This window comes from Morone saxatilis, unplaced genomic scaffold, assembly GCF_004916995.1.
Source record: "Morone saxatilis isolate NCDOM2014 unplaced genomic scaffold, NCSU_SB_2.0 Contig12, whole genome shotgun sequence".
NCBI classification, from domain to species: Eukaryota; Metazoa; Chordata; class Actinopteri; family Moronidae; genus Morone; species Morone saxatilis.
Window position 1 is genome coordinate 6,527,603 of NW_023339674.1, and position 11,115 is coordinate 6,538,717.

The following is an 11,115-nucleotide window of genomic DNA, read 5'->3' on the forward strand; positions in this document are numbered from 1 at the left end:
GTCCATTGTTTCTCCGTTAAATCAATTCCCATGCTGGCATTGAATTTTAAACTTTATTTAATTTTACCTGGAGGATTAGACATTCACCTGACAAAATATGAAATGTATCTTATCCTTTTTTTAGACGTATGCAAAATAAACACAATACAAACTCGTCTGATTTGAAAAAAACAACAACTTAAAAACTAACTAACATAATTGATAAGAAAAAAAAATCCCCACACTAGTAAATGGTTTTATGATTTGTACCGTCACCGTGAATGTGTTACTCTCAGATAAACTTATTTTCGGATGATCATCAACATACCATTGGAATAGCAGTAATGGGGGGAATCATAATTAAAAGTGGTGTAATTAATGTGGCTTTTTATCCGTCGCCCTGCCTTCATACAACACACTTACGCTTATTTTGTTGCCAAGAACAACCCAGACAGGCGGCGTGTTCACTCGAGACAGCGTGAGTGGTTGGGGAAACGACTTAAACCCCGCCCACTCGGGCTACCCTGGTGACATAAATCGAGCCTTAGCACCGGCGGAAATACCTCGACATCACGTGACATGGTCCTTCTACTTCCTCCATGTAAACACTGGCGATCGCAGGGCAGTGTTCAATTACACAGCTGGCCATGGGCGACACACTGTGTGTTAAATGATCCATATTAATGTGACGGTGTAACTCGTACGGAGCTTCAGGGCGGCTGCGGCTGGAGCAAAACACCGCCTGTATGGAAGCTCTACGGTAACGACGAGCCCAGTTCAATCTGAGATGTAATGTAATGTTTCAGTGTGAAGTGATACCGCTTACTGTGTGTGTGTGTGTGTCTTAACTGTGTGCACCAGAGTTTAAAGGCTGTGTGGGAATGGGTTCCAGTCCTTTCTGGTCCAAATGGAGAATAAAGGGAGCGACGAGGTGGAAAAATTGAGGACAAAGTTCTTGTCAGTGTGGCACAATGTGAAGTACAGTAAGTAATTTATTTGCTTGAGGTCAGCACACACACACACACACACACACACACACACCTAAGCTTAGTCCTCTCTGTCCACTTTGTTTGTACTGCTTTTCATGCATCACCGCTGTGCTCTTTCAACCTGTCGATATAGCCCACAATCTTATTTTCTTGTCTTGACTTAATTTGAATTAGGTTATCTGCACTCTGTATTTGTAACAAGAGATAAGCAATAACATGCACAAATAAAAACAAGCCTCAGAATCCAATGAGACAAGAACCTACTGCTGTTGAGTCAGCCCTTAAAATAGTTCTTTGTCATACTGTCCACACTGGCTTGTGTGTAACACTTTTATGTACCAGGAAGTAAACAAAAACATAGCACAATAATAGGCAGGACTCTTGGGAGCGATCCAGAACATTGAATGATGGGTGTTGCAGAGTAAATAGAGCGTCTCAGAGTTTGTTTGTGTGTTTCAATCATCAACCAAACTTCTTTTTTTGTTGTGTATCTTAGGTTGGGCGTTGAAATCAAAGACCTCATTCAGTAGAAATTCCCCAGTGCTTCTCCTCGGGAAATGTTACCACTTTAAGACTGAAGGTAGGTGTACACCCATATGCACGAACACATACAAGCACAATGCAAATGCACACTGACTGCATTCCCTGTTATGACATTCACACGCATACATACCCATTAATACTGTAACAGCCGTATGTGGTCAGGTGAGCACAAGTGAAACTGTTACCAAACACTTCATTATGTTGATAGCAGAGACCAAATATCATGATGACAAAGCAGTGTAGCGCCAATATTAACTCGTAGCCATTCAGGCCATTAACTGGGAAATCATTGTCAGATTGCACTCTGTTAGGAGTCAGCATAATTACAAATATTTAGGTTTTCGAATAGTGGCAAAATCTTTTACGTGTGTCATTATTATTTTGCATGTTACAAACCTTTGAAAAAATTCCTTGAAAATAAAAATGCCCGCTTATGAAAAATTATCTAAATAGCACATTTCATACCCAAGCCAACCCAAAGTGCTTTACAGAGTTTATGAGCAAAAGCACAAACAAAACAAGAAATAAATGATTGAAAACAATACAAGCAAAAGCAAAACAGAAATAGAATTCTTAAAATTGATGAGCCAGTAGATTTCTCTCCCTCTCCGTATTGAGTTTTGGAAAAGTAAACTGCAAATCCTGAATGTGTCTCATGTCATTTATTCGCCTCAGATGATGACAGTCCTACAGAAGCCTGCCATGATCCCTCCGATGAGGACGTCATGGGGAATGTGGAAGCTTTCCGCAAGGATTTCGCATCCCGAGTGTGGCTCACCTACAGGGAGGAGTTCCCTCCCCTGCCCGGCTCCAGCCTGACCTCCGACTGCGGCTGGGGCTGCATGCTGAGAGCCGGGCAGATGATGCTGGCTCAGGCACTTATCCTGCATTTTTTGGGCAGAGGTGAGTGGAATGACGGTATGGTACCTCAGCTGTGTTACAGTAAAACCCCTTGCAGTGATCTAACAAGGTGTATGAAAACTTCTAGGTGTTAAATTTTGGTTGTACCTTCTTATTTAACAGCCACTGTAAAAGAGGAGAGGATATTTGGAGATACGCTGTACAGCTCCCAGGTGTTGTTGATATAATCAACACAGACATTTAAATGGGACACTTTAACCACCTGGTAAACAGTAGCTAAACATGTGGGAAACTAAACAATGTGGTATGTTCTAATTATAAAGAAATGGCAACTGTAAAATAGACTACGGGTGATTTTTGGTTAGGTCAGATACTGAGTTAATTTTGGAGCGCTCTATAACCGTATCTTCTGTTAAGTTTCTCTATTTCCTTTCACTTCAGTATCTCTCTCTCTCTAAGCCAGAAGACTTGTGTTGAGAGTTTTCACGTTCTCGACCGAAAAGTCAGAGTTTAATTTGGTTGATGCAAGGCATTTAAGATGAGTGAATTCCTCATATCTTTGTCAGATCTATTGTCTCTGAAGTGTCCTAGACTTTATGGGTCCACATAATGAGATGAACGCCAGTTTAATGCAGTCATTTAGAAAACAATATTTAAAACTTGTTCTTCTGTCAAATCTAAAATATGTCACTAATGAAATATTTCTCTATAAAATGACTAATGGCCACTTAAATATATTTATTGATCAATTTCACTTTGATTCACTTTTGGATCAAGGTCATTTGGTTAATGCCTTAGACTCCACTCTGGACCATTTTATAGCCTGGGCCACTCCCTTTCTCTCCGCCTTTGGCTCCCACCCTGTTTGTAAGGCTAAGGCACCGTTAAAGTGAAATACTGGGACTCTCAAACTTATAATTGAACAGAACGACACCTATTCTGTTACTGAAGCGCACAATGTTCTGTCTGTTTAAAGCAAAACCTTTAATTTCACAAGTTCTGAAAGACTTTTTGTTCTTAGTAGTGATGCTCTAACTGGAACTTTGATGTGTGGAATGATCAGGTTCAGAGATCTATAGATATCTGATATCTGGGGCCTTTTATTACTTTCTATTACTGATACCAAGTTTTGAAAACCTGTAGGCTTTCCTAACACTACAAGACCCTGATTTTATGTATGTATTGTTCTAATTGTTATGCATGAATCTGTTTTCTGTGTTGTCGTGTTACGGTTGATTTGAACCCATCTATCATATCTCTTTAATTTAATTCAGTTTACTCAAGTATTGAGTTTTGTCCAAGGTGTTTTTGAGCAATTCTTAAATCAGGATTAGTATTATGATAATTATTATTTTCCAAATGTTTTGGTCATTTTTTGCTTGACGAATATGTTTAAAGCTAATAACTTTTGAATCCATATGAGATGATTGTAGCTGATGTTGGATACCTGATTTATTCCTACACAGACTGGACCTGGTCAGGGGCGCTGGCGCTCCAGCCTTTAGACACAGAGACTTGGACTACCACTGCAGCCAAGCGTCTGGTAGCCTCTCTGGAGGCTTCTCTTCAAGGATCCCCCGGGCCCTCTGATCATGGATCCCCACCCGCGCACTTCGCCCAGGCTCCAGGATCTGCAGAGGAGGCAGATGCACATTTGAAAGACATGTACCACCGCACTCTGGTATCTTGGTTTGGAGACAGCCCCTCAGCTCAATTAGGCCTCCACAGACTGGTCCGCTTGGGCCTGACCATGGGGAAGCAGGCAGGGGACTGGTATGGGCCAGCTGTCGTGGCACACATCCTCAAGTAAGTCTAATTGTAGTTACTCTAAAATCAAACTTTTTAAACCTTGCATGTCACATGCACCCCACTGCTGGGTATAACCACATGATAATTAAATAGGCTTCAAGGCACAACAATAATACTTATTTTTTATTTGTTAATTTTACATTAATATGGAATGAAGCAAGCAAACTTTTATATTCGAGAAGCAACATATTTTACATTACTAACATAAACATTACTTTTAATTGATACATGACTTAAATAATCAATCAGTGTAACAAAATGTAATAATTTGTACAACCAGTAAATCAATCGCTGACACCACTATTAATGTTAAAGTCCCATTATTTCATCCAGAATTTTCTGGTATGGATATAAAGTACCTAAGTAAAGAGGGCAACGGTAGCAAAACATTGGATTAAATAAATAAAAATAAAATGCTGATATTACTAGAAACCAGCAGGATTTTCACAATTCCTTTTTGAACTGTGCATGTTTGAAGTGATTGTTGTATAATTATTACACTCACTAGAAGTCTGCGCATAGCTGTCATGTAGGAGCAGTAAACTTTTATCTGTCCTTACAATATGTTACCGTATGTGTTTGATAAGATGCTTATACATTTCCAGCATCTCACTCATTAGAATTTTCAACAGATGCACAGATTTGACACAAGTTAACTTATTGTTGAATTGGTAATATCACAGTTTTTAAGTTCATGGTAATATACAGTATGTATAGCCCTGATGTCTACTTAGCACAAGCTGTGCATGTAAATTTATAAAAGCTCCTCTCTTTCTCTGTCTCCTCTCTTTCTCTGCTCTCTCTCTCTTAGGAAAGCTGTCGAGGAAGCGATGGACCCTGGCTTGGCGGGTATAACTGCATATGTCTCCCAGGACTGCACAGGTATGAAAGATGAGCCTGCTGTTGATAAAACAGGATACTGGGCACAACGCCCAAACTGACCCTTCTTTTTCCAACATCTCTGTGTTGCTGGGAGACTATGGAGCAGCTTTGAAGGGTGACAGCAGTCTCACTGTGTCTATTCCCCAACAAACACATCCACTACAAAAATCTATAACGTCCCACTCTAACCTCTTTTTAACCCCAGTAACTTGGGTTTTGATTCACATTTGTCTTCTCAATAGCCGGAGCAGAAGGTAGCTGGAGTGAGAGCAAGTGTTTTGGTGTGTTAGGAGTTTGATATGAGAGTGAACTGAACTTGTTTGCTCCCAACACCTTGACCATCTATACATTATGGAATTGAAGGCAAAAACAATTATTCAATTAATCAACAGAAAATGACTGATAAATCATGTCTTCATCATCATGTCTTTGTTTATCATGCACGATTTCCTGCTTCTTAAAATGTAAGAATTTGCTGCCTTTCTCTGTTTCGTATCAGTATAAATTGAATCTCTTGGGGTTTTGGATGGTTGGTCACACAAAACAAGCTATTTGGACATTACCATGGGCTCTGAGAAATTGTGATGGACATTTTACTACATTTCTGGTTGGATAAATAATTGTTAGTTGCAGCCTGAATGGAATTACCTTGCAATTAGACTGTATTTGGACTGAGCAAAAACAGGGTATTTATTTTATATATATATATTTAAAAAAAATAACATTTTAAAAAGCTCATGATTAGGCGAGAAGAGAGATGAGATCATTTTATTTAGTGATATACTGTGATATAGTTCAAGATGAAGTGGTATTTATGATACCTCTAACTCTTCCATGGATAAAATATAGTATTAGTATTTTATCCGTAAATCCATTAAATATATGCATATTTGGACATTTTGCAGACAATGATGAGAAGGAAGAATCTGATAGGCAAAAACTACTTCAGAAACCAGCAATGGTTACTTAAAGAAAGGACTGAGAGCCTGGTGAACACACAGAATGGCTGATAGCCATTGACTGACAGATAAACAGGGCAAACATGGAGACAGACAAAACACCCCTATTTGACCTCTGTGCTATTGATCCTCCATAGTGTACAGTGCTGATGTCATCGATAGCCACAGGGCACCAAGATCAGGGCAGGCCTCTCCTGAGAGGTCTGATGCCCCTCCCTCCCCACAGATCGACCAACCAGTGTCTGCCTCCACCCTGCCAGACAACCGGGCTGTCATCATCCTCGTCCCTGTGCGACTGGGAGGCGAGAAGACAAACCCTGACTATTTTAACTTTGCAAAGGTGAAAGACCTGGGGTAGTTTTTAGAACTCTCTTTTAATCAGATTTTATCTTTTGGTGTTTGATCACAAGGTTTTAGATGTCCCTGTAAATGGGAAGTGGCGAATATGGGGAATGGTGAGTTTAAAATATATGTGTGTATGTTTGACAGTCATTGAAATATAACGTGTGAAACAAAAGGATTTAGGCTCCCAGTAAGACGTACTTTGTATTTCTTTGTCCCTCTTTCTGCATTTAGAGCATACTGAGTCTGGAGTACTGCATAGGCATCATCGGAGGGAAGCCCAAACAGGCCTGCTACTTTGTAGGATTTCAAGGTTAGTGTTAGCGTAATGCAAAACAGAGAAAGACACACAGAGAGCGGTTGGTGTGAATAGCAGATTATTTTGCATAATATACCCTTCTTATGTGAAGAGACAAAGTAAGTTAATGTATTCCTGTTTGCGTGAGAAAAACGGAGAGGAGTGGAGATGGAAGCAAGTGAAGCAGGGCTTACTTTATTCTCTCTGACCCATCAAAGCCTCACCCATTTATCACAAGTAAACCTCCCAAGTTGTGAGCTGTAATTGATTTCCATAGGAGGCATGCATTAAATTTCATCTGGGCCCCAAAGTGAGCCACTCTTCATCACCTTCAGGAGCCAGGAGGAACCTTCAGTTGTACATCTTGGCAGTCAATATTTACGCATTTACATTTTACCAATTTGAAATACAGTGGTGGATGATGTCTAAATGACAAGCAATACATTCTCCCTGCCAAGGCGCAGCTCAGCACAGCATTTATCATATGCAAATGGTCAAATATAATTGCATGTTTGTAAAAGTAATTCCCCCCACACAAAAATTAAATGACAACCCCTTTTTTGTGGGTGTAAAGAATGTGCTTGTACAAACGCATCTGATTATGCAGAATTTAATCCACCCTGGTGGATATTAAAAAGCAACAACCTTCTGGGAGGCATATTTGACGCACACAAGCCTAACAGTAGGCCAAGCGAGTGACTTTGAGCTACTCTGCATAGAAATTGGAGAGAAGCGCGTTTTTGTAATAATCCGATGTTTTTGAATAACTTGTCTTTTGTTTTGTCCTTGCAGATGACAGCTTGATTTACATGGACCCTCATTACTGTCAGTCTTTTGTGGATGTCAGCACCAGCGATTTCCCTCTCCAGGTAATGTGAAATTACACAGGCGAGCTGACTGGGGCCCCAGTAATGTGAATTTAATAGTTTCTGTTAGTACTTAAGGGTATGAATCTTAAAGCAGCCCTCGGCCCAATTACTGAGTCCCTATCTGCTGATTTATTTGCTGCTCAGATGTGTGAAGCTGCCACTTAAGAGAAATACGGCAAATACCGGATCAGGTACTGTGAGCCTGAATATTTCAGGACCAATACATAAAAATCGGCACACAGCAGTGTATAGCAACTTTGTTTTATGCTTTTGCATGCAGTGGTATACAATGTGACAACACACCAGAGTTGTAAATTTATGAATGCTGTGACAGCAGATAAATAGGATTTCATTCATCAAATGATGCAGAATACATCTTATTCGCTGTTGACGCTGCCATGGAGTGTATGTATGCCCCGCAGTTGTTGTACATTATCTGGTCCTTCAGGTTGATGAATATTTTCTGATGTATTTTGTGTCTTTTTGTCTAGTCGTATCATTGCCCCTCACCAAAGAAGATGCCTTTCAGCAAGATGGACCCAAGCTGCACTATAGGTTTCTACTCCAGGAGTGTTCAAGACTATGAGAGAATCAGACAAGAGCTGTCCAAGGTAGGGATTCGGACTGCCTTAACAGAGGACGTCTCAAAAGTAACTTCACCACTGCCAAGATTTCTTATTATTGTCGTTGTGGTTATCATAATGCTATATTAATTCTGAGTTGAGCCCTGAAAATATGTGGTCAGTCTGATAAAAGTTTACCACTAGATGGCACCATTTAGCCATGAATCTGACTGTTCTTACTTTCTCAAACCAGTCAACATGTTGGGTAGATGTTGTAAACCAGAGTCTTCCCTCCTTGAACCTACCATGCTTCTGCTTAAAAGACTTTAGAAATTGTATTAAAATGAATATACTGTAATTAAGAGAAAACACATAAGGTGCAAGACAATGTCCCTTATTAGGCTATGTGATGAAATTCAAAGCAAACTGTTATGTGAAATGTACAGTATGGTGTAACACTAGCACTCCCCTGAAACACTGGTCTGTTGTTGTTCCAGGTGCTGCAGCCGTCGGCGAAGGAGAAATACCCCGCGTTCACTTTTGTGCAAGGTCACGGCAGAGATTACGACCTGTCGGCCGGCCTGACCCCAGAGAAGAGAGAATGGCCCTTTATCCGTGACCCACAGAGGACGGTCACCACTGCCGGGGACTTTGTGCTGCTTTGACAACGCCGTTTAAAAGACTACTGACAGAGAACTTCTTTTAATGAATCCAACTGCTTGACATCCAAAGCCTCGTGTCTGAGCTTTTTGTGACATTGAAGGTTATGGAATTTTTCTACAGTAATTAAGTTAAAACATCCTGGAAACAAGCAAGGAAGCACTTTTTGCCAAAACTGTTACTAACTGGTTGGACATTGTTTTTGGTGCTCTGCTTAATTTAACAACTTCAACATTTTTTTTCTAGTTAAGAGGAACATCTATTCATTTTCCATAGTTATTTTATGGACTTAAGACAAGCTGTTGATAGCATCTCCATCAACATACCAGATTGTGGGAGATTTTATGTATTTTTTTTGTACCTTACATCATGTTCAAGAAGTCTCAAAGGGCTTTTCTTATAATGATCAATTAGGTCCAGTTCAGCACTCCAACGTCGACATGCTTTGAAGGCCAACAGATAGTAACTATAGAACAGTCATAGAGCAGTGTAACTATGACTAAAAGTGTTCGCCCACTTAAATATTTTCATAAGACTACAGCTATAGTATTTACAGTTTTGTATGTGTTGTAAGCACGGTTAGCATTGGGCTAAGAGGACTTTTATAAAAGCCTTAATTAATGTGGACGAAGTGCTCTCTCAAGATTGAGTCAAGTAACTTCTCCAAACTTCTCTGCCAAAAGCATTTCACCGAACAAGATGACTTTTCCACCTCAACAGAAGCATATGGGACACATGCTCTGAAGGACACCTTCTTCATAATTCTGCCAACATTTTATTTACACTAGAACTCATTTCTGTCTCTGAGCAATAATATAGGATGTTGTGATTTATATGATTGTTTGCCCGCCCTGGTGTGTTTTTGAGTGGGATTAATCTTGACTGAGTTATGCATCACAGTGCAAGTGACCAGTGGTGAGGAGAGTTTGTCAAACGGACAATGTCATGTTTATGTCTAAGCACTATCCGTTATAAGTTCTTTAGATTTGCTTTGTCTGTCTTACACAGAACAAACAGCATCTGAATTTAGAACATAAAAAATCTTTTTGGGTTCAGGGAATTACAATATTTACAGTATAGTATAGGTGAATTTAATTGAAATAGCAATCTAGCCATAGAGAAATTATATATTAGCCCTCCAAATCTATATGCTGTGTGCAATACTATGGCCAGCATTTTTTAATTAGTATTTTTTCATAGAACATTTCATATTGTGTTTATTACCACATTTCCTACTTATGATTTGACGAGTGACTGAAATATATATTGTTGTTTTTACGAAAACACTTTTTAACAAACTAGTAGTGGAGAAGTACGCCAGAATACATATTAAGCTATCAAACTTGATCATGCACTTTGACTTATTACTTCAGAAACACTGAACTATTCAGAATCCTTTTCATGTGCTTTTCTGCTTTATAACACCTGCATGTCTGTTTGCATAAATGAACTTACAAAATGTGTCTCTAAAATGTTTTTGACACTGCCAGGCAAAAAAGTTGAATAAAGTCAACATATTTGACTTTCTTAATCGGTTTGCTTCTTTTTTGTCCGCTTCAAAAATTTGAAGCGACTCTACTAGAATGAAAAAACGGTTTGCTTCATTTTCAGTGCTAGAAACAAACCTCAGTGGTGTGTTGAAATGTATTCAATCCCTTTTTCTCCCAGTCAAATGAAGTAGATTAAAACTAATCGTACGTGCTAACCATCTCTACAGCCCATTAACCAGGGACCGGAAAAAATGTGACCCAGTGACACTGGCGGCAATTGTGTTCCTCTGTGGAGGAAAAGAAAATATCCTTGTGTGCAAAGCTCTGTTACCATGGATAATCTGTGTGTTGCCCTCTTAGTTTGAGCTATGCCGGACTGTTTTCCTGTACAATACAAATTCTTGTATTATGATGAGCTGTGCTTTTTAAAGGAGGGAACTGTCCCTTCTGTGAGGGAGCCAGGGCAAGGGTGAGGATGGATGGACAGAAAGGAAGAAGAATCCCTCATCTGTTCTCTTCTCTACCATGGAGAACCAATGGCAAAACACATAAAGGCATCATTTAGATCCCCTGTTTGATCTGTGTGTTCGTCCGTGTTTTTTTTTAGTGGACAGTCGACCGGCTGTGTGGACAGAGCGGGAACATCAAGTATGCAGGAGCAAAGGACCCGAGACATTCTCCAACTTCGGAAGATGGAAAGGAAGAAGGAAGGGTTGGATGGACAGGAGGGAGGCGTAGGGAGGGGATGGGACATTTGGGGATTTTTGTCAGAAACATGAAAGAGCATTTGTGCTGGGGGGCACACAGCGCTCTGAGGGTTGACTGTGTTCTCCATGTATTTACAGGGGATGTATGAATATTTGATTAATGA

The 11,115-nt window shown here is 39.9% G+C and overlaps 1 protein-coding gene across 1 annotated transcript; it reads left to right on the forward strand.

Moving 5' to 3' along the window:
* The first annotated feature begins 560 nt into the window (after positions 1-560).
* atg4c (autophagy related 4C, cysteine peptidase) lies at positions 561-10,285 on the forward strand. The gene is made up of 11 exons (XM_035653687.1): positions 561-739; positions 841-962; positions 1,465-1,548; positions 2,187-2,414; positions 3,839-4,178; positions 4,993-5,063; positions 6,160-6,362; positions 6,599-6,677; positions 7,455-7,531; positions 8,023-8,142; positions 8,592-10,285. Exons 2-11 carry the CDS (start codon positions 887-889, stop codon positions 8,757-8,759), a joined length of 1,446 nt encoding a protein of 481 aa, XP_035509580.1. The 5' UTR covers positions 561-739; positions 841-886; the 3' UTR covers positions 8,760-10,285.
* Positions 10,286-11,115: the final 830 nt, after the last annotated feature.